We start from the raw sequence: 27455 nt of genomic DNA, 5'->3' as shown, positions 1-27455 counted from the left end.
AAATCCTTGGAACATAACCTTTCTCAACAGTACGTCATGTTGTTTAAAGAAGGAATGATCTAATATTGTTGTTTAGTCAATATTTGTGTTTTTTTGCTGCCTTTGACAAACAGCATTTCCCAGAAGTCCTACACCTCTGTGGGTTAAACGTCATGGCTCGATAGTTGGAATAGTGACATCAGAAGATTGTGTTGGTGAGTTTACTGGATAAGGACGAAACAAAGTTATCATGACATAAGCACCCGGACTGCTGCGCTAGTAACTTTTAATGGGAGCTGTAGTTTTTTTGAGCGGTCACAAAGTAGCAAATTTGTCCTAGAATATGAAACTCCAGGGACACACTTCACTCTTTCATAAAGAACAACAAAAGAAATGCTGAATGAGAGACTGTTACAGAAACTAGTGGAACAGAGGCTAGACAGGAAGTGACATCAGGACTCTGAGTCTCCTTAGTCTGGATGGAGCTGTGGACTGTCAACTATGAGACACCTGAGTCAATCCAAGTGAAAAAGCCTCACTTTAAGTATTAAAATATCCCTAACAGAACTATAATCCAAGACACACGTTAGCTGATTCATGTGTTGTTTGACTGAGCCAAGACATTACCCACTGACATTAATGTCAACTGAAGTTTCAGTAGTAGTTTCTGGGAATCTCTTAGGGTGAGGGTCATGTGACTGACGAGAGTAGCAGAGTAAGCACTACCGCTAGCAAGCTAATGGCTGACCGCTATTAGCTGTGAGAGCTATTATTACATTGTTATCTGACTGTGTGATGGGCATTGTTTAATTGTATAGATTTTAATGATGATAATGATGTAGTCTTTTTCACTACAGCGGCATTGAGCTGTGCCCTCTTCATTATTGGATGAGAGGGAAAACTTTTGACTGGTACTGTATATTATTGTTTGAACAAGTCTCTAGCAGCATATGTGCTCTATGTCGTGTGTGTGCTCTGATTTGACAGAGTTATGACAGAGAAGACTCAAATTTGGTCATTTACTCCAAGGGTTAACTATTGAGAGCCTACTTGAAAAAAAATACAGACTCTGTGTTTCTATATTGGCATGTAGGCTTTATCTTTAACTTCAGTTTGCTCAGATTGCTTGGAGCCATCATTTAGTGGAAGAACTGCATCCGAAGGCACTTTAACCCTGGCTTCTTCCCTCAGCTGTGGTGGGCTCTGCGTGGCTTAGATCGCTGGTCATTGCTTTTTCCCACCAAATGACCGCCATGTATCAACATAGACTACTGAGGCCTGTGGCTCCCTCCACCGCCCCGTCCCTGGAGTCCATTTACATCAGCGCTTTTGAAGGCCTTTTGAAGATGTCAGTCTCACTTGCCTGTTTAAACTTGTTGTCACTGCAAGGCCAATTAACCTGTAAATAAAGACATATTGAGACATTGAGCTTTAGTGTGAAAATCCTATTTGGAGGCAGACACAGTGACTAAGAAAAGCCTTGCCCAAATATTGGTTCAATGTCATTGTCTTTTCCTGTTGACTACACTCGCCTTGCGCTGCTGATGAAGATAGATTAGTGCCCTGACATAGATTGGTGTTAAATTGAATAAGTGAGAGTCTAAGGACGAGGGACAGAAGAAGAGAATAAGAGTAGTGAGTGAGTTCAGCCCTTACCAGAGAAATAGTTGAGTAAATAAACAGCACCGGTCACCCTGGCCCTGTCATCTTGACTTAGCCAGTGGGGAAAGGCTCTATAGTGAGGGAGATAGAGAGATAGAGAGGGCAGGGAGGTAGTTAAGGGACTAAACAAGCAGCACATTGTCACTGTGGCCCTGTCAGCTTGTGTTATAGCTGATGAGAAAGTGGGACAAATGGCCTGTGGCTGTCATAGTGCTGCTCAAAATCAGGTGGCCCTACAGTCAGTTCTTCCCATTCTCAATGATAACACAGGCAATATGTAGCGGCTTCTAAAATAACAGTACATGACCAACATGAATATGTAATAGTAGGTGAAATAATAATAATAAAATATAGCACTATGAAAATGGTATAACTATGGTAACTATATAATCATAACAGTCTGGCTGAAGGCTGGCCACAAGTGGTGATTACAAGATAATGGCACTTTTAATTTCCCTCAGTTGCTTGAAATGCTTCATCATTAAAGGAAAATGCAGTTTATTATAATTTGGATTTTATGTCATAGCTCTGATTATATGAAAGCTCCCTCATACAGCTCTATGGTAACTGTGTAACAGTTCTCTTTAGATGGCTCAATTCCTTGATGTAAACGTCTGTGACTGAACTAACAGTTAGGAAAACATAACACAGGTCAACCAACAGTTTATCCACATCATCTAGACTATATGTCCCTATCCATGTCATCTTTTTCCATTTCTATCCTGATGGGAGTGGTCTCTTCCTGGATGACAGTGCCCCAATTCACAAGGTACGAGGGGTCACTGAATTGTATGTATGAGTATGAAAATGATGTGAATCATATGCTATGGCCTTCACAGTCACCAGATCTCAACCCAACTGAACAGCTATGGGACGTGTTAGACAGCGGTCTCCACCACCATCATCAAAACACCAAATGAGGGAATATCTTTTGGAAGGATGGTGTTCCTTCAGTAGAGTTCAGAGACTTGTAGAATCAATGCCAAGGCACACTGAAGCGGCATGTGGTGGCCCAGCACCCTGTTTTTTTCTTTAATTTGTCACCCATCTGTATATACATAGTCTAGTGGGTTTCTAGCTCTATGTTTCTTCTTATTCATATTCTGTACAATGTACACACTTTTCTTTTTTCTGTTAAATGATAATAATGTTACAAAATTTTACATTTCACATAAATGCTTGCCTGACAAAGACCTTGCAGGTCAAAATGTTACAATAAATACTTGGAACTTGCAAATGTCCATTGATGAAGCTCATTCATTCATCAGATCCATCACTAATGCAGCCGGTAACAGCACTGAGAACTATCATCTTTCTTGATATCATCATTTTACAACTGACTGCTCTTCTCCAACAGTAAGCGCTACCTCAGGCACACTAGATGTTGATTATGGCTAGCATTACTTTTCATTATTTAACAGGAAGTATGTTATTTCTTCTTCCAAAACTCACATTCTGTAGTCTCACTGTTAGTGTGACTAATGAGCAAATAAACACACACACATACACTGGCTGGGCAATTAATGGGATTTTATTTTCAGTCACAATTTTGGCTTCCAATGATTATGAAAACAAGATAATCAAGATAAAACAATTATTGCACTGCATTCAGTTTTGCAATATTGCTCTGGTTTTGTCTTGTGTCATAAATGCAGCGTACCCCTTTCCTTTACAATGGTGAACTGCTGAACTGAACCCTCCTTAAAATCCCAAACTCACTCTCACTGGGAATCCACATATGAAGTGAGACATGAGCAGTGTGCAAGAGCATGTAACTGTTTAATCCACACCGACTCCGACCTGTGTTCAGAGTGTCCGTCCACAAGAGCAGCCGTCTGTCAGCAGCAGCTCCTGGTGAGCTGAGAGTACAGCAACCAGACAAACTGTCTTCACCAGACTGATGGACAGCAGAAATTTACTGAACAAAAATAGTTTTCATGTCGGCTCTGCGGGAAGAAATCGACAGTGTCTGTATTTATTGATTAATTGATTTTATTTCCCCGCCCACCGTAGCAAGTGAATCTGCCTGTAATGAAACAGGCAGCTCACAGACAGACTGGGAGCCTTGATCAATCAATGTAGATACCGTTAATAAGTTCAAAATACATATACAGCAGGGTATTTGTGTGATTTAAACAGCTATCTGTGCAGATAAAAAACACAGGGGTTCTCTGTGACATGCATGTCACTCGTGTGTGTCTTGGACTCTGTGTGGACTATACAGTTAATAAAATGGAAGCGTATCTGTTCCGTGAGCCAAGGAGTAATGGTGTTAAATAATCGTGATCTCAATATTGACCAAAATAATCGTGATTATATTTTTCGCCATAATTGAGCAGCCCTAACACTCACACAACACTGTTGCTTGGTAACGAGTTGAAGCATCTTTCCATGGCAACATCACTTCATCACACTGAGGCCCTGATCAGACAGAGCACCTTTAGCAGCCTGTTGCGGCTTTTTGTAATTGTTTTCAATGAGAGTGAAGCTGTTTGCTTGCTGCTTTTGTATCGCTGAGCACCTCGCGTATTTCCGCTCTATGCGTCTTCTATTTTTGCAGGAGCACCCTGAACGCCTTAAGCTGAAAAAACTTCAACTCAGAGCAGAAAAGTACCCAACGTCATTAGCGTTTTTTCCCATTGTCCAGTCGGATTAATTGAGAGGCTTCTGTGGTGGTGACGACAAGTGGAGATAACATTCATGGAGGACAACCTAGTGGTGGCTGTTGTTGGATATCCAGGGCTATATGACTTTACTAACCGCAGTTACCATGATCTGAACAGTAAACAGCAGGCCTGGAGTGAGTTTATGTCACAGCAACAGTTAGCCTAAGGACAGGTGATTCGGTGGTTGCCTAGCAACAACAACAACAAAAAAAAAAACCGCAGCAAGCTGCTCTTATTTTTAAATTGTAGGCTTCAACACAAAAGTCAGTGAGGTGTGTAGGGGTGTGCCCAAATACAAAGACATTATTCAGCAAAGCACAAATAGTGGGTTTTACATGAATATTTGTTTCATACAAATATTTAAAAATTATTTGTTTTCAGGAAGAAAAAAAAACCATGTCAAATACCAGCGTACAGGTCGGTTACAACGCTATCTCAGTCTCTCTCCTCTGCTCCGCTGTTACATCTGTCAGCAGGTTTCAACAGGGGGAGTCACATCCACCTGCTACATGACGCACATTTCCTCCCAGAGTTGGGGGTGTTCACCTGAGATAAAGCTGAGCTACTGACACACATGAAGCGCTCCCAAGTGACTCTCCATAACCTGTTGTTCCCCTCCTCTTTTCCACAAGCTTAGGTTGTAAAAAATAGGCAATAAATGAAAACTGCAAAGCAATAATCGTATTGGAAGTTCTTCTCTACACATTACACACTGTGTTGTCTCTGTGTTATGGGTGTATAAATAAGGGTATAGGGTAATATAGGGTGTAGAGGTCTGTCTGCACTGAAGTGATGAGTAAAGTTTTAGCTCAGTAGTCAGTGCAGTCGTCTATGATCTGGGAGACTCCAGTTGAAGACCTGGTGTGGGGACCTCCTTCATAAGGAAGTTTATTCATCAACACTTATTGTAACACTTTAATTTTCTAAACTTAAAAGCGTAATAAAAACAAAAACAGGATTTTTAAGCCTTATTCCGCTTTTATTCAAATACAAATACAAATAATTTTGCTGCCTCAACAAATATAGATACAAATATAAGTACTGGGCCCTCTGCACATCTGTAGCAGTGTGCCTCGTGTTTTGCAACCTGTAAGAAGTGCTCTGTTTGATCGGGGCCTGATGAAACATTGAAGAGACACTGTGAAAACATTCTGATGTAGAACTGTACATCTCCGGCTCTGTTAATACCTGAAATCCACATGCATCACATGTTCAGATTGCGTCTGTTTACGACTCAGCTGAATCAAAATTTCAGCTGCCAGTAACAAACTGTCTAGTGTCTGCGCTAAATGTCTCTCTCTCTCTTGCATCATGCACATCACTTTCACTCCAAATATTTACTACTGTCAGGAAGATGCCATGTGTCGGGGAAATCAGGCTACTTTTGGTAATTACTTTTCAAAACACCACAAGTGGATGTAGTCAGCAGCGGAGGAGAAGACAGTTTAATGTAGCTGCTGTCTGTGAGGTTCAGCACTCTGAGCACCCGATGACCCCTGATCTCCAGTCAAAGGTGCAGGTGTGGGTCACACGCTGTGTCACGTTGGTGTCTACTTTGTGGTTAGCCACTAAATGGATTGAACTATGTTTACCCTTTTTCACCAAGCTGCTTATGAGAGAAAGTTAATGTCAGGCTATGACCCTGTCTCCTAGTACTAATTTCTTTTTCTGATTATGTCAGGCAGTGGATGTGATTGAACATTTTCTTGATTGAATGAAGCACTACATTTATACAAAGTCCTGGACATGGACACTGTGTGAGTCCTGTATGTGCTTAGGTTTAGGCAACAAAAGCACTTTGGTTAAGCTTAGTGAAAGATAGTGGTTGTGGTAAAATGTTAATACACATGTTGTGTCTTGTGCACTGCAGAACTTTTCATCATAAACCAAGACCACACTCTTTCCCTAACAATTAACCAAGTGCTGTGAGTGACTAAACATAACCATTAAAGTATTTAATAATGCTGTAATTAAACACTGAAGACAACATTAACATATCATCAGCTTTTAAGCTGATGTGTGTAAATTGTTAGCAAACAGTTATTTCCACAAACAGCAGTGATGGAAGCAACATTATCATTCATTTGGAGTCGTGTTTCAGTCCACCTGGTGAACGTAAGGAAAATATTCACTCTCTTTTAGCTCTGTTCTTGCTCTCTATCAACTGCTGAGGGAAATATCTGGCTCTTTAGCTGCTAAATGCTCCACTATGTTCACCAGCTGGTCTACAGCTAACTGTGTCTGTTTGCTGTTTGGTGCTGAGCAGGTAGTGTACAGTAGCTTTTTAGAGCTTTTTCTCAGAAAAAAGCTGCCTGCTGCAGTCCAAGACGATGCTACGAGAGCGCTGAGAATGAACCAGAACAGTAAAGTTGCCGCCGGACAGATAAACAATGAGCTGAAACTTGCTGTAAAGCTCCGTAAAGCCAAGAGGAGCTGCAGACTTACTGATAATTCTCTGTGAATACATTGTTTTTATAAAAATATCCATTATGCTTCAAGTTTCATGAGTGCACAATCATAACCATAAGAACATTTCATAATGCTCTAGTTAACATGAGTGAATATTGTATTGCAAGATCTGATATTTTGGTACCAGGTGGCATTACATTTCCATTAAAACATATTCACTGTTGTAAATTAGAAGTATGTAATGCATGTGCGTAGCTTTCATTGCTCTTACAGTAATGTAAAGAGTGTAGTTGTCGTCAACTCTCCACCGCTGTCTGTCTCTCCTCTGCTGCGCTGCTCACACATGGAGGGCTCACCCCCGCTCGTGCTGAGAAAGAGCATTGAAGAGGAGAGAAGCAGCGAGACCATAAATGACAGCAAAATACAATAGAGACTCTCTTTATTTATGTTATTTACCAAATTTTTGTGTGCTGGTTTAATTTCAGCTCAGTGTGAGAGTCTCTGCTGTCTTGTGCTGTCATTGCTCTATATGGTTCACCGCGGGTGGGGATGAGCCCTCCGTGTGTGTGCTACACTTGTTATGTTACTGTAAGTGCAATAAAAGCGTTGCAAGTAAAAAACCAAGAAGAGTAATTTAATTTAATCTGCGCAAAGGATGGACAGACAACATCCTGCTTATACCTGCTTGTTGTAGATCTCTGAATTTCCATCACCAGTTAAACAGAGCAGCAAGATTTAGTCTAAACCACACAACAGATAACAGATTAAGCTTTTGTGAATACAACAACAGGGTTTAAGAGGCCAAGTGGTTTTGTTCCAGACAGAGCAGGTTAAAACCAGGCTTAAACCTTAAACTGCAGCTAAGTTAATTACAGTTTATCCCCAATCTCTGTACAATATCTATACCTTTGTATTGCAGAGTTTACCGCCATTTCTTGAGATCTTACTGTATGTTAGTGTATTCTTCTGTATGGGGAGGTTTTCTAGACAACTTTTTGCTTGTCTGACATTTATAGATGTGTTGCCAGGCCTCCAAAAACAACCCACTGTGAATGTGTTGATTTACCATCAGCAGAGAAGAGGAAGTCGTAGCCAGAGGATCAAAAGCATAAAGAGTGTAACAACGTCAGAGGGACATTAGAGACAACAGCACATCACAAATTAGACATGAATGCAACTGCAGTGGATTGATTTTTTTATGTCCTCTTGTCCTCTACCTGTTGGCCTTCCCTCTTTTCTGTTGCCCTTTTTTCTCTTGTTAAGTCTCTGCCGTGGCATAATGGGATTAGTGACAGCAGTGCAGTAAGCTGTTTTAAAGAGAGGAGAGGAAAGTCATATTTGACTTGTCACGAAAGTGACATTTGACATTTTCCTTTTCCTTATAGTTTGCCTTCTACTGTCATTCAGACATCTAAAAATGGAAATACAGAATACTGCATTGGGCCCTTCACTTAATTCTATCAAAGCTTTTGGCTCAAAGGAAAGGAAAAATGTACGAATACATGTGATAATTTAATCCAACAGAATATGGAAAGCATTTTTTTTCCAAATTGCAAAGGTGAACTGAAATTAGCGTATTGTGTGGTTTGCTTGGTCTGCAAAGCAGCCATTGCAAAACAGATTGACTGACAGGTTATGAAGAGATCAACATGATAAATGTGGCATAACCTGCCTGTGTGGAATGTGCAGTATCCAATGAGGTGAACCTGCCAGCTGTGAGTGCACAATTAGCTGTTCATTTCTAGAGGTCTGGTCTGATTTTAATAAGATGGTGAATAATTTTGCATCGAAGTTACCAAGAAACACTTTTTTAAGCAGCTCATTGTTACTCAGTCTGTTTATGGCTGTTTAATAAGATTATATCATGCTCCATAATCTATGCTCTGCTGATCAGTTTGACATAGTGTTCAGAGTATTGAGACTCAGTGAGCTGATACAGAGATGCAGCCACAAAATTCACAGTCCCCGTTTTAAGTAAAAACGTATTTAAAAGTTTATCTAAAGCTTATATGAGGCTTCAGCAGTCTGAGTTATACAAATGAAGTGGATGTCTTCCAAAGTTTAAGTCTTTTTTGTAAAAAAATACCCTCTTTGTGTTTTCCTGGATAGTGTGTCTTTGTTGGGCTGCAGTGGAAGGATTCTGAGAAAAGGAGGGAAATTTGTGCTAAAATTGCTGTAACTTTATAGATATCAACTTGATTTGACTGATACGGATGGCTGAAGTCTCATATTAGATAAACTTTTGAATAAATTTTTGCACAGAAGGAGGACTGTGGATTTTGGCCCCCATAACTTACGTTGAAAGTGCATTTAGAATATATCTTCTAATGGTCAGCATGAACAGGAGGAATGATTACAGCAAGAGAAACATGTTTCTCTGTTCATATGGACACCTGACTTGAACAACTGTGAACCTGTCCTTTAACACTGCTACTTTATGTGATTCCTCTCTCACAAGTGGCTTTATTTCCAAACACTGATAATGTCCACACATATGCTTCCATGACATTGAGAAAGCATGTTTTTCTGCTGCACGAGTATCCTGGATTTATCTGTAAACAGGAAACCTGCGTATTTGCAGGCTGTTATTGAAATAGTGAAATTTTACATAATTTCGTTGGTGATTTATCAGATCTCTTTTAGTAATGATAATGCAGTACTGCACTGCTGTGAGAATACTATACTTACTATACTCCACCTATGTAATCTATCAACCTAAAGCCCTGGGAGAGAGCTTGTATCCGGCAAGAGGATAGATCACCACTGAGAGCAATCAGACTCTGTCACAGCAGAGTTGTGCTGTGTTCAGCCACAAGAACTTTAATGACAGCAACTCTGCAGCCTCCAGAGGCACCACAATCATCCTGGAGTTATACGAGATAGATCCTACAGCAGTGACGCTATAAAAAGAGGAAGAACATTTAATGCATGTGGTCGAGTGTTGACTCTGGAGGAATGGAGAGAGAGATGATGCCCTGTTGGATATCAGGCTTTGGGTGTTGTTTTCTATTAATTGCTTAGTGACTTATATTTAACAAGCACACTTGTGGATGAAATCTTGTATCTTTCTTGTGTCACAATCAATCAATGCTCTATTCACAGCCCTGCTGGGTGTCATTGTAGCCATCATGGTGTATTTTACACCTGGGCACAGATTGGTAAAAATCAAGGGAAATCAAACACTTATTTTGGTAGGTTTCTCCATTACGTCTATCAGTAATAATAACATTGTACTCAGCAAACTAAAAGCTGAGATCTGGGAACATGATGACATCATTAAAAATCATCTGACAGGTCAGACGATCAGACCCGTTGGAAGCAAACCCTCAGGATAATCACTCTTATTTTGAACAGAAAACAAAGGTCCAACACAGTTTACAGACCCCACTGTTTCAACTTTGACCTACTGTACTCACTGTATTTGTGTGCACAGTTTTAATGGCAGTGAGGGTTTATTAGCAGCATTTCAGGGGTGTTCACGCTCAGTTTTTCCTCCAAATAAAGAGGTTCATGTCAGTGGTTCCTAATTTGTCCAATGTACCCCACAGCCCTATCATATGGGCAAAAAAACTGCTTTGTAATATGTTGTTTTGAAGTTATTTATTTATTCATTCACTCACTCATTTTCTTCAAACTGTGAAGAAAAAAGAAAATTAAATAAAGTCCAAACCATGACCTTCTGATGTGTTTGAATTTTTACAGTGGAAACTGCTTATACTGATCACAATTACAGTCATCAACTGCTTATATGGATCAAAAAGCTTGGGACAGAATCATCCCCATACAAATGCTGTTTAAATAATTCACCTATATTAATCAAGTAGTCCGCTTAGTGTTCTTTTTACATGACAACATATGGAAAAAAAATTAAAATATGGTAATTCTGTTTTTTTCTTGTACTTTATTCCCATGATACACATATCATACTCTAGGCTACTTAGCGGCTATGGCACCATTATTTCCTACCTGTGGTTGGTGCTGTGTGCACAGTCAAAACATTGTCTCCTAGAAGCTTATGACAATAAAAGGGGGAAAGAAATCTAAGGAAAGGATCACCGCTCTCTCTGCATGTTCTGCCGCCGGGGAAAAGAAGGAAGTTGTCATCAGCAAAAGTCAGAGCGCACACTGCGTTTGAAACAGCTGTACTGTAATCATGCCTCATAAAACATTTGACATTTGTCTTCCAAATAGGCCATGGTTCAAATCATTTTACTGATACAGTCATACATTCAGTACACTTTTTACAAAGTTTGAATGAATTTAAATGCCACCATATCTCAATAATAACCCATCTCTTTAGTCTTCAAACTGCTTCCACTGTATGGAGACATACTGTAGATCCCGTCTGATAAGCTGTTTAAGTCTGGTCTTTATCCCTATCATCACATGGCCCAGAGAAGCCCTTAAACAGCCAGCGCACAGGGTATTATTCAGGCAGCTCACATGAGGTTAATCCACACTATGATCACATGTCATTGAATCTGCAGCTGATAATGCCACTTGTAATGTTGTAGTAATGGGATACAGTACGGATGGTACAGACAGATGCAACAAAAGTCATATCTGACTTTATGAAGTAGGAAATGGTGAAGAGAGAAAGAGGATTAGCATGGAGGAATCTATGACCTCAGATACCTGTGACCTCTGACTCACTAAGATGCTTCAGAAGTTTTTACACAAAGGGATTTAGAAGCTCATAGCAGTTGTTATGATGTGTTGTAGTATGTGTTTCACATCAAATGTCCCATGAGAGGACATAAACTGCTGGCTTAGAAGACCTGGAAGTACAAATTTCAGAGCTGGCCAACTAAGAATTTATTGACAAAGAGTTGTTCATGCACTGTAAATTTAGATAGTGCTGTCAGCTAAGACTCAACTGTAGCGAAACGGGCCTATGTTTCTAACTTCTTATACATTTTAAATTTGCTCCTGTTATTAATGTTTGCTATATACATACTCAGCACTTCCTTCATGTTTACCTGTAATCTTGATCAATTAATTATCTTGATTAATTCATAATTTCCATTTCCGCAGCGCTACTTCCATCAGTACAACAGAGTCCTGGCATACTCACCGCTCTGCTGCTCTGAAATAATCACTAATCATCACTGATTCACTAATTATTTCCACTCACTTCGATTTTGACAAAACTTGACTTGACACTTCTTGCATAGATGTTTCACATTAAGGGCACCCAGCCACCTTAATCTCCTGCTCTGTTCCTGTGAGGCTTTTAATTTGGAACATCTGCAGGAGGTTTTTAATTTAAATGATGAATTTGAAAAAATTGAAAATCAGCAGAGGGTTTTGTCACATTCAAGCAGGAACAACTTCAGTATATTCAGATGACATGAGAGTTTCTTCTTTGTCTCTGTTGTATCATGGTATTAACCATTGTCCCATTTTAAGCCAGTGTGAAGGAGGAGGTTTGCATGGTTGGACCATCTATGTAGAGTGTCTGTGACCTAGATTCTGAGAACTGTCAGCTGCATAGAGGCCTGAGGGTTCTTATTGAGCTCTTCTTCAGAAGGGGAAGAGGAGGACGAGGAGACTTGGGGATTTGGTATGCCTCTGTGGCTTCAGTAGAATGCAATACATTGCAGCTGCTTGCACCATGAAACTCAACCCTTAGAGGAACTTTTGACTGTCACTGATAAGCTGCTGTTGGTTGTGATGTGAAATGCTTCTACGTAGTGTCTCTAATAAGTCCTCATACTTAAATTCTTTGACAAGATAAACTGAATTCAAGGCCAACTTACTAGAGCTTTCAAATACATCTCATAGTCCTCCTCAGGAGATGGAATTTACCCAGTCATCATGTATCATGATCACATGGCCTTCTTGTTGGATCTTTGGCTGCATGATAACAGGTGGATGTATATGGATGGAGATGGTGTCAGATGTGAATGTCCTCCTTGATCTTTATCTGGTTGTCCACTGACTCCTGCTTGATGACCTTTGACCTTGTCTCAGTGGATGCTGTGAGATGTTTTGGTCTGGTGTTCACAGATGATGTCTGTTTCTGCTGTTCATTCATTCTCTTGTTCAGAGTTGTTGCTGTTTCACTGATGTAGTGTTCCCCAAAGCTTTCACATGTGATGTCATGATGATGTCAAACACCACTCCAGTCTTCCTCTTGGGGGAGGTCCTGTCTTTAGGGTGTACCAGCAGAGATCTTAGTGTATTGAATGGGTTTGTGGTAAGTGCTGACTCCTTGTGACTTGAGTACTCTGGTTAGATGCTCTAATGTTAGGGGACCACTGGGATGCTCTTGGTGGTTTAGTTAGCACTGTGTGTTGGTTGGGTTGAAATGTCGTGCTCGACCAACATGACCGTTTTAAAACTGAATTGTGTGAACGTGTTCTGATCTGCTACCGTTAAGTTGAACTGAAACTACTTCATTAACTGCTGGCAGGAGACATTATGTGAATTGAAATCAGATGCTTCAATTGCAGAAAGGTTTGATGAGCAACTGTCCAAGGGCTCCCAGACCCTCAGAGCCCCTGAAGAGTTCAGGTTCACAGTGTGGCAGTTAGTTTATGGTAATTATATTACTTCCAAATATGTTTATTAATATTGTATGCACCACTAAAACACAGTATAAACTGCAGTGATAGGAGCTTTAAGGCAACAATACCTACTCTTGACACCCCTAATTGTAGAAGGGCCCCAGGTTAAAATGTACTTGTAAGGACTTTATTGTTTCAGTGTATTGTGCTTACATGGAGGATTTTACTAAATAATAATAATAGGTATAGTCAGGTTACCACAAACAAATTACTGATTACTAACAATTACAGACACAATATGTAAGTGTTCATCTTTGCCCTGATGCCCCCTGATGGGTTAGTGTGGCTGTGGGTCACAGGATCAATAAAAACTAAGTACATGCCAAAATACAAGAAAGTTTAATCAGTCTCAGCTGGCCATTCCAGTGTCACTGAATGTTGTTGCAGAGATTTTCCCTCCCTGAAAATATCACAGTTCTGGATGATGACATTATCTCTACATGAAATTATTTAAAAGTAAAAATATTTGCAAAGAAAACATGTATTTGCAAGTTTAGTTGAAGTTTTTGGCATTAGTCCTCCTCTCCTCTACCTCGTGTGCCCTCTTCACCAGTCGACCTGAATAAATCACTGTGGCAACGCCTGAGTGCCTAGCAGCTCTATGGGTTTCAGCTCCGGGCTTCAGTACGCTTTGGGACCACACACACTGATGGGCGCATGTGCACAGTGGCACGCATGCTTGGACGCGCTCTGCTGTATCCGCTGACAGGACTTGATGCGCCTGGGTGTGCAGCCAGGTGGAAACATTCAGACCGGGCAAGGTCGGGAGGTTGTTGGTACAAATCCCGATGGGGGGAACCTGTAAATTAAAGATTAATCCCTCAGTGCACTGAGTGTGAAATCGGCCAAGTGCTGGGAGCACAACTCTGGGCTCAGAAGACACAAGGGCATGGGGCACATCCTGGAGACAAGCAGCCACAATAGTGTTTATCATGTCCTATTGTGGGCCTCTGGTCATGGCAGCTTACTGAGAACACAATAAGCTTTAGCCAGCGGTGTCAGTCCAGCCCTGCAGTCTGACCATCGCTGCTTTATCCTTCTGAAATAGACCCATGTGGCTCTGTTCCTGCAGAGAGCTGCTGACACAGCTACACAGGGGTTATCAACTCTCTCCATGTACTGCAAACATACTGTCAAGCCCTTCTTTCTCCAAGGCTTGGTAAATCCACTATACCTTTAATTTGATGAGTAAAAGCACTGTTTTTACTGCTCGACTGAGCTCAACATGCACTGACTTCACACAGGTTTCCATTGGCAACTCCAAAATAGATTCTAGTTATGGCAGCTAACACGCCTTTCCTTTTTAGACACAGCCACTTAACACGCCATGCCTTACTGATCAAACCTTGATGGTTCTATAAGTCCATCGTTTCTTTCAGAAATCAGTCTGGATGAATGAAACAATGCATGTATCTTTAGACTGATGTATCAGTTTGACAAGTCAGAGCTGGCCCTTTCACCGTTGTCCACTGCTAATATGATGCCATGTCATTGATTAGGCTACATAGTTATTGTAGAACAAATCAATACTGTACTTGTTTAAGCCTGTAAACTGAACTGATGATTCTAATCACTGGCCAGGTTTTACACAAGTTGTGTGTGTCACTATATCTTATTATTAGAAGTTTCACCCTAGAATTCAACATGATTCTCAACCTCGAAAAGTATTTTACAAATGTTATATATTACATGGAGTCAATTAATGTGTATTTAGATTGTCTTATAATAATCTTTTGAAGTTAAACACAGTTTAGTAGAAGAATTTTTTGGATTCAGGAGTGAAGTTGGTTCCTGTAACGTAATCAGAGAGTGTATCTTCACAGACTTATATTGGCCAGATGAATGAACACATGATTTTAGATTTGTAATTGTATTTGGAGAACCCTAGACCTCTAAGAAGTTCTTACAAACTTTGCTCTCTAAGAAAGTCTGTTCCCCATACCCATTGAAATTGGCTACTATTGGGCTGATATTTGGTAATCTTATTGGAGCAGACTTGATTTTACAGTATTGACGATGAGAATTTTTGTAATGAATATTCAAATTCTCATCAAGCTTTCTGCAAAAACATAATCCACACTCCTATCCTTTCTGTCTTCAGCAAGAAGAATAGAAATGCTACTTTAAATCTTCACACACACGCATGCACACACATAAACACACACACTAGTATATTTCCATTTTATTTAAATAACCTCACTTGTTATCGAGGCAGTCGACTGTTTTTCTGTGAACTTGTCCTTGTTGAGTCTTTAGCAGTCCCACAGCAACCTCACTCAGGCTTGTTGTGATTATTGCAGCCCGATTTTCTGTAGCTTTTCTGAAAAATTGTCATGCATTTCACAACTTTTCCTTCTTATGTTGCAGTGAATAATGTTCCAAAGTTTTTGCAATGAGCAGTTTAGTTAAAAGGAATTGGTGATTAAAGAAAAGTTTCAAGAAGAGCAGTAGGTTAAAACTCACAGAAAAAGCTCATATTGCCAGTATCATGTATCGTTTGCCTCTCCCTTCCCATCTTCCTTTAAATCATGGAAGAAGAGTCAGCTTGGTAAGTGCAGTTTACTTTCACTACTTTGACAGTCTTTTGGGTATAGGAGTTCAAATTTTTCACACATACCTCATGCTGTGTATTTGAAGCTGCCGGTGTGTGAAGTTGTATTTTGTAGCTTTAAGACTTGGTTGAATGTGGATGGCCACCATATCTCAGATCTTTAAAAGACCTTTTTAACCAGCAGTGAAACCTAAAACCCACCTGACAGAAAGGAAACATGCCTCTTAGGTATGAAAGGCCATGCCAGGAGATATCAGCCTGATAAAACTGCTTTATACTGTACTGTGAGCTTAAGTTTTGATATAGATGAGAATTAATGAAAATATCAAGATATTTGTAATTTATCACAAGATGAAAAATATGGAAACAAATGCAGCTTTAGAGTGACATGTATCATATAGTATTGATATTCAGATAGCTATAAGGTGCCATTTTACAAAGCCTCAGCTCTTTAACTTGTCTTTTCAAACACTTATTATTTCTACAATTTGTACACTTAAAACTAAATATATCCATCAAAATGTTGACAAGCATGTCATCTATCACAATGTCAGATTTGAATAATAGGACTTAACTCATCTTTTATATTTTGGCCTTCAGAGCAACAGGAAACTGATTAAGCTGTCTCATTAACGTACACCTTAACAGATATTCTACTTGTTTTCCTATTGTACACATTTACTGACACTTCAACTGCTTTCACCCATCACATGTCAGGTGCAGTTTTCAAGTGACTGTGTTGAAGAACGAATGACACTCCCACCTCTACTGACATTTCAATTACATTCACCCCCTGCGACTTAATTCACATTTCATCTGCATTCATCTCTTACTCTTAAAGTGACATTTAAATTGCTTTCATCTCTTTACTGCAACACAAATTTCACCTACTTTCATCATTTATGCCTCAACTGAAATTTCAAATGCATTCATCTCTTTCTCTACAACTGATATATCAGCTGCTTTCATCTTTCTCAGCTGCTTCCAGCAGTCACATGTCAAAAAACTTTTAAAATGTTTTCATCTTCATCCTCAACAGACATTTCAACTTCTTTCATTCCATAGTATTTAAATGAAAATTGAAATTTTACTGAATACACTTCAACCAACAGTTCAACTGTTTTCATCACATTCACTTCAACTGAAATATACAGTCATTGAACTTAATAACCTTCAACTGACTTCAACTGCTTTCATTGCTTTCAATACAAATGACAGCTGATTACAGACACCTTCAATGATTACTTCTTCTGATACTGAATGCCAAACCCTTTCCGTGCTTCAAGTGACACCTCGGGGGACACTCAAGACACTCATCAGCCAGACATTTGTCCGTTCTCTGTTAAAGAGCAGATGAGATTGACACTAAAATGAGAATTGCTGGTCCACCTTAAAAGTCAGTCCACCTTAAGTGAGCCTGGTCAGGTTAGGCTAACGCGTTAGCTAACCTCTTTTGATAAACGAGAATTTTCTTTGTCTTGAGGAGCTGCAGAATGTATTAATTGACACACTGTGGTCTATACTGTACATTTACTGCCAGATTAACAACTTCCTGCTAAACTTTTCATCTGCTCGCATTCACGTCACTTTTCTGGTGCTCGCTCTCTGCACTCGCTAAACCACACACGCTCATTTACACACACACGCACACACACACTGCCCTATTCCTTAACGGAGCTACACTACTCTTGTACCTTTCACGTAGATGTCCTTTGAAGAACGAAGAGAGGGAGGATGACTCAAAACAATTTCACAATGACGTAGGGTGTTATTGTGCTCGCACATTATGTGAGTGAAAATTATTAGTAGCCCGTTGATATTAATGATCGTCTGAAATTTTAGCAGCGTCGCTCATAATTTTGATGAATTTTTCTGAATGAATATAGAGGAAACACTGGACTTCCTGATATTTTGTTTATTGCGAGCAGATTAGGACAGTTTCGGTAGAGAAAGGTGGTATGTAGCTAGGTTTAATTCAAAGCAATCTATCAAAGTAAACAATAAAGAGAACAACACTCCCATAAAGCCACCTGCCATCGTTGTTGTTGTCATTGTGATTCTTCTTCCTCTTCCAATGAAATGCCATGCTACTGCCCTCATCTGCTTTGTCACTGATATGACAGTGTTTCTACAAAGCTCAGTTTCCCCGTATACACTACAACACTAAGCTGGTGTTTTCACATTTGCACACTCTGGAGGTAAGTTTTGAAAAAGCTATGTTTTCAGGGGAGGAAAATTGACATGGTCTGAAACGGTTTCAAATGTTTCAACAGCAAGGACAGCATTTTCTGTAGAAAATTCAGCTTTTTATGGTGTAGTATCATTTTTTCTATTCCATGCCTGATATTTTGTTTTTGTTTTCTTCTCCTCTTATGTAACCTTGTTCTAATTTATCTTTGGCAAACCCAAGTGTTACATAAATGAAGAAGTTATGTTATTTCATCACTGAGCAGCAGAAGCTCAGCAGACAGACAGTCCAGCATGGCTGTAAGCCGGGGAGGCCGCCCACAGAATGAAATCAGACCTTTTTCATTATGATTTGTTGATTCAAAGCTGTTTTGCTTCTTTGCCCCACTGCCTCAGTCCTGCCCTGTCTTGGCACGATGGAGAATAAAGACAAAAGGACAAACAGACGTTCAGTGGTGCTATTCCCGGTTAGCTTATAGATTTTCATTTAGTTTGAAATGAGGTTGTCTACAGGACTGCTGTTTTAAGTGCAAACAATATTTGAAGTTCACTTGCTTTGCTTTTCCTGTGAGTCTTTTTTCTTTTTTTTAATATCATGGTGCTGTTTCCAGATCTGTTAAAGTCCTTGTTTTTTTTCTAGAAGTAATGTGTTATTCAGTTGGATTAAATCCATAGACAAGGTTCCCTGTGGTTGTGAGATTCCTGGAGTTAGTTGTATTCTAGTGAGGGACATTTACACAGTTTGATAATGTCTTTTGGGAAGTCTATGAATATCAGGTAATTTATCAAATAGTTCAGTTTGCAGGAATTCAGGAGAAAGTCTTTTTCAAGATGTTTTGTGCACTCAGTATATTGCTATGTATTATATTGATATGTATTAGATTTATGAAATCTAAAATACCGATTTCTGAAGTGAAATCTAGACTTAATCACATCATTAAAAATATAGCCTTGCTCCAGATTTCTATGATTTCAGTGAGCTTTGCTATTGTGTTAACTGTGTCCACTGTTGGAGAAACAACTGACCCAATCAGGGCTTTGTAGACAGGATTCTACAAATCTTCCTGTAGCCAGCACTTCAGAGTTTAACTGAAATTTATTGTTAATATTTTTCTTATTTCTGAAGGGAAGAAATAAGGAAAAAAAAAAAAAAAAAAAAAAAAAAAAAAAAAAAAAAATATATATATATATATATATATATATATATATATATATATATATATATATATATATATATATATATATATACACACACACACACACACACACACACACACACACACACATACATACATACATATACATATACATATATATGTAAAATAATATTAAAGTAAATAGATTAGTACGTAACAATTAATTATCTTGTGGCTTGCTGCTATAATGCCTAAATTTTCCTTCGTGGGATAAATAAAGTTTAGTCTTATCTGATGTCTTATCTTAATTAACTAATAATTATGGTAAAAACTAAATTATAAACATAGCTGCTAGCAGTAATTAGCAGGACAAAGCGCATAAGTTGAAAGGGTAATTCTGCTAAATCTGCACTCCGTTTGAAGCTATGGGCTGTTCTGTAGCTATTTTACACATCCCAAAAAGCTGCGGGAATAAATACATTGACGACAATATAATATATATATATTATGAAAGCCTTCTGTATAGATTGCAATACAATTGGTTATAGAAATTTGAGTACAGCGGTTATTTGCACTCGGCAGCTGACAGTGAAATCAAACTGCAAAAGACAAACAGCAAAGACTGAGTTACAAGCTAAGATCTTACATCACACACTCATCTTTGCCAACTGACCCTTGATATGATAGAAACAAAAATATAAAGATGAGTGAATAATATTTTTTTTATTGTTGCAATATTTGTGTATGCATTGTCTTAGATAAACAATGATAGAGGGAACAGAACATGCAGACATCAAGACAAAACAGAGCAGGACAGTAACATTCATCCAGTTTAGTTAGAGTGATACATCATTTTTAATGGACAGAAGCCGGCCCAACAAAAGTCAATTTATGTGTCCTTTTAATATTTTTACTATTATTTTCATTGTTACAAGTATGGTTGTAATTGCTATCAGACCACCATCATTTTCTGGCTCGTCTGGACCCACAGAGCTGCTGTGCCACAGATGGACTGCTGTCAGGTCTGTGGCTCTGGTAATACTGACCAGTTTTGATGTTGAAGCCGATGGCGTTGCAGTAAATGATGTACTGGTGGTTGTCATAATGTCTGAGGTCGCTGGTGGCTGCAGTCTGATGGAGAACAGTAGCTGGTGTAATGTGGCTGGCAAGCTGTGGAGCTGTTGGCAGGAAAGTGCAGCAGCTGCCTCGTATTGACATTGCAGTGATTTTGTTAACACAAATACACACATACAAACCAGATGAAGGTTGAACAGCTACTAGTCCTTCTGGACCCAAGTGTATAATTGTGGATGTTTATTTTGCAGGAATATTAAACAATGAAAGGCAAGATGTTTAGGAGCATCCCTCAGCCTATCAAATTCAGACTTTTTGGAGCTGAGTTTGGTTTGACATCCCAAGAGAATAGATTGACATGCAAGACTGCTGACTGTTACATTTACCTGACAAGTGCCTTTAGTGGTCGGGTGGATGATGACTTTTGACTGACTGAGCAAATGTGGAAGTAATGTGACAGCCATGGATGGACTGGTCAACTAAGCATCAGAATGTGACACTGCTGTTTCTATAAACCCTGAGCACAATTGTTCTCTAACCTTAACCAAGTAGTTTTGGTGTTTAAACCTAACCAAACCTGAAAGGATAAGTCTGGATGTCAACAATTCTCATTAAAAGAGACATGCCAACAATTAATTGATCTACTAACAAGTATCATCTGTGCCTTCTGTCTGTGTTGTATATAAAGCACAGCACATCAGTGACTATAGCCTGTATATAAAGATGGACGTAGCAAGGTGTGACGTCACCTGTTGGTTTCATTGGAGCCGGTTTGAAACTCAGAGTTGTAGTTCATGGACTGCACCATCTTTTTGGTTTGGAGCCAGGACCTTCCAAATAAGCAGTACGGGGTAGAAAAAGGGTATACGCAGTACGGGAAGTTGACTTTCACACTCTGGGAACATGCCCCACTACCTCAGAACCAAGCTAACGCTAGCTTACTGGGAACATCTTACTGTGGTAGCGTACATCAACCGCCAGGGCAGCACTTGCTCACTGCAGTTGCACAAATTAGATCAGAATATAATCATGTGTACCCCCTGTATGGAGAGTCCAGGGTGGAGAGTCTTTGCTTTAAAGTGGTAAGTGGCGGCTTTTTGAGCAGTGGTGCGACTCGTGCAAATTCCTTTTCAGTGTTCAGTAGTTGATCAGCTGTGTTTCCTGCAAGAATTCGTAGATAATGGGAAGGCCTTTTCTACAGTTAAAGTATACTTAACAGCCACTCAGCTTGTCATGTGGGCTTCAGGGATAAGCCTGTGGGGCAGCATCCTTTAGTTTGTCGCTTCATGAAGAGTGCATGCCGAAAGCTCCTGTTTTCTAGTTTTGTAAGGTTTTACAGGCTGGATGTCCTGAGGCCATCCTTGGCACAAGCAGTGCTAGAGGCGAGCATACCACGGTCATTACCCGGCGGCTCAACGTTGTTTATGGCTTTGGGAAACATATGAAATCAGGGAGTGGTCTATATCTCCCATAGTGAAACACCGAAGGAAGGAAGGAAGAAAGAACTTTTGGTTATTTAACACAATCCTTAGTTGTTTGTTCACAGAGTGAGGTGTTTCACCATCACTTCCCTCCTTGCATAGACACGGAAAGAAACCAGTCTAGAATGATTTGAGAGGGGTCGGTCGACTGTGGCAATATGAGGGGGCATTCCCTGAGCACAATTCAGCCTATCTGTCACTGACAGATGTGTTGCCATTGGAGCCTCTGTAGATGGTCTTGCTGAGGTGGTTCCCTATTGTGAAACATCTCACTCTGTTATCAAAGAACCAGGGATTACATTAAGTAACCCAAAGATTTTGAGGTTCAAATTTATTGGTTTCTCCTCAGTGACTATATGTAAATTTATCTGGTGCAGCTTTAGATTTGACAGTTCTAAAGCAGAGACATCTTCAAAGCTTTGGTATGTCATATATTTTTCCAACACCAAGATCTTCTTCTGTCACTTGAAAGCAAGAACTTTATAGAGAAATGTCAGATTGCAAAGGTTAGAAATTGATTGCCAGTATGACTTTACATTAAAGATGGATTTATGGAATCTGAAATCTTCCCAGCAGCAAAGGCACAAGTTCTGAATGAATTAGAAAATGTTTCCTTATTTATCATGATCACCAGGTGGCTCCTCTTTTGAGGACTTTAAAGTCTCTTTAAAAGGAATCAAATTAGAGGCAGATAGCACATAAAGAATACTCCCCCCCCCCCCCCACACACACACACACACACACACACACTCACACACACCTCTGCTGTCTCTCTCACATTAACATGAACTGACTTCCTCTCTCCCATATGTTCCTGTGTATTCCACAGCTGTGTCTGTGCAGATGGACTCCACTGAGAGCACAGTCACACAGGCTCTGGGCGGTGTGACAGAGTGTGAGAAAATGGCATAGCCAACACAACAGCTCCAACTCACAGATAAATAGTCACTCAGCTCATCTGAGTTCTCTCTCTCTTTGTGTCTCTGGCCTTTATTTCTACCAGATCACAATAACAGAGACTGTGCTGTTCCTGGTCCAGTATACTTCCAAAGAGTTTGACCGGTCAGAGAAGACGGTGGCCACGGGGGACTGCTGTTACCTCAACCCACTGGTGCGCAGGACCTTTCGCTTCCTTGGTAAGTTACATGGTTAGGTCAAGTTTTCTAACTCAAACCCATATAGTATTCATGCTTTTAGAAGAACAGCATTTTTATGAATGACTGTGGTACCCTCACAGACACTCACTGGGATCTATGTTTCTCAGACTTCATGCAGGTTAGGCGAATTGGACTCTAAACTGGCAGCAGATGTGAGTCTGTCTGTAAGTCAGTCAGTCAGTCAGTCAGTCAGTCAGTCAGTCATTCCTGTACAGATGTAACTCATTCCATTTGTCTGGTTTACCGCTGTGTTACGGTACTGTTGTGGTGGTAAATGTGGGGGCACCACTAGATAATTGTAGATAGCTATGTGGCAGCAGAGTGCTTGAATCCTGTTAACAGAATTTTACTATATATGCATTTACATAACTCATTGTGTTTCTGTAAAAATGAATGCATATGTCTTAACTAAGATACTTATTGTGTTTGCTGTGTGTTTGGTTATATATCAATATATATATATGGTTTAATATCATGTTGTTTAATTAAGCTATGATAGGCCCATGTTGGTAGCCTTAAATGTGAGGTCTAATTATGGCATAATTTGTTAGCATGGGTAGGATAGCATCTAACTGTAGCATATTTTGGATCTGATATGGCATTGTGTTGGATTTCTAATTAGACTATGATCCTCTAAAATGGTGTCTAATAGTATATTAGGATCTCCTATTTGGTTTCTAATCACAGCATAATTTAGGTGTATGGTGTCTAATTAGTGTATAACTAGCATCTGAAGGCAGCAGGACTGATATGTTGATACTAAATCCGCAGCCTCTGAGGAGTGTGGCGCCAGAGCTCAGTGCCATTACTTACGGCTTGAACTGGTCTCATCTTCAGTCCTTCAGTGCATCAGTGCAACATGATGAGGAATGAAACTTTTACTGCTGTTGGTTCATAAACAGACAGTTTATGTTCATTATATCATATTCAGTCGTACTGTAAACAGGGATTACGTCACTTGACTTCATCTCCCTCATCACTCTTTTACTAGACAACGCATGGCTCCACAAACCAGACAGAACAGGGACCCCACGTGTGTCTACATTGAAACGAAATCTTCATTCTTGAAAACCTAGGTTGCAAAGAGTCAGAGCCTTTCTCAATACCAAGTACACCAGACTTGTGTACTAGTTAGTTTGGATTAAGGATGTTCGACTCTTGAGTACAAACTTCCGAGGACGGGAGGACACAGTACAGTCATTCTACAATTGGAACAGAAGTGTACTTGCTGGCAGCACCAGCTCAGCTTCAACACAACTACCTGACTGTACTGTGACAAAACAATCAAAGCTCCACCATCACTGTGCGTTATTTGGATGAACTGACCACATATTAGGAATCTACACGGTTACTTTCTCACCTGAAAAAAACAGTAAAACTTAATAAATTAACATTTATAATCATACAGTGAAAATTACAACAGCTTTTAGCCTAGCTCAAAATCTCAGCCATTGGTGCTGCTTGGTGTGAAATGCATTCTGGGATACTTTTCTGTCCCAAGTCCACACAAGTCAACTCCTGATGCAGCTCAGATAAAAGGGATGGAGCAAGAACACATTTAGCTATTTGAACTGTACTTGGCTAGATGCTTTGAATTGGAACAGTACTTGGGCAGCAACTGATGATGTTTCACAAGTCCACAGAACGCAAGTTACAGACAGACAAGTCGCCATTTTGTATTGGCTCCCCTACAGTAGAGAGACAGAGAGACTGCATCTGGACTGCTCACATGTGCCAACTGGTGGTTGTTGATGCGCACTGCAGCTGCTCCTGGATAAATGATTCCACCCCCTTCACTACTGCCACGTCAATTGAAACGAGTGACGTCTGTAACAGACCGGTGACGTGTCCAAGACGTACTATAATGCATACTGGGATACGCTCCAGACTCCCATGATCCTTAACAAGATTACTGTGGGTATAGAAAACACATTGGTGGATGTTCAGACTTGGCCCCTCCAGAAGACTCTATTAATGCTACCAAGAACAGGACATATGTGATGACACATGCACATTAGCACTAGTATGCTCCACACAGTAGTTAGCCCAATACCAACCCTGAGGGTAAAAGTTCATTCTTAACCTTGAAAATAGACATTTAAGTAAAAACAAAACAAATAAACAAACACACACACACACACACAACCTTTTTGGTTTTCTCAGTTGTCATGGAGACCACTTACCCTTTTTTTGATTAGTACACAGCATAACCTGCCCAACAGCAAAAACCTCTCAGTCAATGGTGAAAAAAAAAAAAACCCAAGTAGATTTTAAAAGACTACAGTGCGTTTTACATCATTCATTCTAGGGTTTTTCAGTGATCTCCAAATGCCTCATCATTTATTACATTTATTTGTATGTATTTTACTTCATTTACTGTATTCTTGATTAATTGCATTCTAGGGATATGCAGAGGGCCCATTTTTTGTATTTGGCAGCAAAATTATTTGTATTTGTATTTGAATAAAAGTGGAAAGAGGCTTAAATTGTTTTTATTACGCTTTTAATTTTAGAAAGTCAAGGTGTTACAATAATTGTTCATAAATGAACTACCTTTTGAAGGAGGTCAACACACTGGGTCTCGAACTGGAGTCTCCCAGATCATAGACGACTGTGCTGACTACTGAACTTTACTCAATGCCTCTTTAGAGACAGACCTCTACCTATATATACACCCATAACACAGAGACAGCACAGTGTGTAATGTGTCCAATGCGATTCTTGCTTTGCATTTTTCATTTATCGCCTATTTTTTACAACCTGACTTTGTGTACAGGAGAAGGGGAACAACAGGTTATAGAGAGTCCCTTTGGAGCACTTTGCGTGTGTCAGTAGCTCAACTTTATCTCAACACCCCCAACTCTGGGAGTGATGTCCAAATAGTAGCAGGTGGATGAAACTACCCTGCGTGCTGGTATTTGACATGTTTTTTTTTTTTTTTGTTCCAGTAAACAAATCATTTTTAAAATATTTGTATGAAACAAATATTCGTAAAAAACCCACTATTTGTGCTTATTTGTATTCCGGCACACCCCTATTGCGTACCACCACCTGAAACACAAAGGACTTCAACCTCGAATGAACAGATCTATTCTGCAGTGTCATGTTTGAGTCACTTACCAATTAATTCACAAATTTTCCTATATTTATTGTTTTATTTAAGTATTGTTTTATTGTTTAAGTACTAGGTTCTCTTAGGACAGACACAAAATGACTTTTACATTCTATTGACCACCTCCCATTTTGGTCAAGGACCACTTCAATTAAAGTAATAATGTGGAAGATCTTCATTTAAATAAATGTCTGTTAATTCATTATCTATTGCTGAATGAGGTAACACAATGGTGATTTAGCCTATGGCCCACTGATGAAAGCCCTTGCATTTGCAGTATTATTGTGCTGGTAGTTAATATTATTTGTCTAAATCCAGGTATAATTTCATGGTGTTGAGATCCTTCTGGTGGTCATTAAGCTACATTAATTTCATTGCACCAGTTTCCTTTTGTTCCTTTTGTTGTATGTTAATGATAGCTGAATAACAAATGTATCCCTTTCGAGTTATTTCTCCAAAGCTTTAAATATGTTGGGCAGAGTTAGTATCTTGCTTGTTTATGCTAGGCTGTTTAGCTAGCTAAGTACTTTGGCTGGTTAGCTAGTCAGGTGCTAGTCAGGTGCTAGTCAGGCCCACTTCAAATTTAATTGGGATAGCCTACCTGGAAACACTGCATTTCATTGTTCGAATATTTTTACAGTTTGACAATGTGGTTGCTATAGAAATATCCTAGAGAATGTTTTATCTTTGTGTGTTATTTCTTTATACCTACCTGTAGTATTCCTGTAATATAAAAGGAAACAAATAATCATATGGACAACTACAGTAATTGTAATTAGATGTATTTTGTTTATATATTTTGTTTCAGTTTCACAAAGAGAGGATTCAGTGAGAAAAGAAAGCTGGAAAAACACAGAAACTAAGTAAAGAACTTAAACATATTCAAGCTTCAAGTTTTTATTGGATCATCTGTTAACTATCTGTCTAGTTTGGCACTCACTCGTCAGGGGAGGACAGAATAATGATGAACTGCGTTGGTGTGTTGGTGGTGATATTCCTGGGAAAAATCACAAGTGGTGCACAGTTAGTGAAGCCGGCGCTAATGCAACAGACTCGCTCTTCAAATCATTTATGTGTGAAGCATGCCAACTGCCAACTGACTCACGTTACACAGGCAACACTGTTTAGATGAGTCCAAAAATACACCTGCAATTACCGCTTATCGCCATAGGTGCCGCCAAAGAGAACGAAACAGAGATCTTTGAGATTGTTACTTTAAGCAACATGTTTTTGATGTCTAACTTCAAGTTAAACCAATGCTTAGTTATTTCTTTTACAGTATGGCTCTGTGATTTGTTGATAGCTGTAGTAAAATTTTCAGGTCCCCTAATGTCACTACTAATAAGGGTCTGTGGTGTAAATTCCTGTAAATTTTTTGTGAATAGAACAACAGTGCAATCTTATAAAGCTATTTGGTGGCATCAACTATGAAAACAATCAAATCTCATAAACTACTGATGGAAAAGTGGCAT

At 39.5% G+C, this 27455-nt stretch overlaps 1 protein-coding gene across 1 annotated transcript in view; it reads left to right on the top strand.

Annotated features, from left to right (window-relative positions):
* plppr5b (phospholipid phosphatase related 5b) overlaps positions 1-27455 on the top strand; it is a 173678-nt gene that overhangs the window by 75806 nt on the left and 70417 nt on the right. Inside the window, exon 4 of the mRNA XM_042399259.1 lies at positions 22718-22850. Within this exon, the coding sequence (XP_042255193.1) occupies positions 22718-22850 (133 nt within the window). The remainder of the gene's footprint in view (positions 1-22717; positions 22851-27455) is intronic.

Source organism: Thunnus maccoyii, chromosome 21 (assembly GCF_910596095.1).
Source record: "Thunnus maccoyii chromosome 21, fThuMac1.1, whole genome shotgun sequence".
Taxonomy (NCBI): domain Eukaryota; kingdom Metazoa; phylum Chordata; class Actinopteri; order Scombriformes; family Scombridae; genus Thunnus; species Thunnus maccoyii.
The sequence above is the reverse complement of the archived record's forward strand: the minus strand, read 5'-3'. Positions and strand labels throughout refer to the sequence as shown.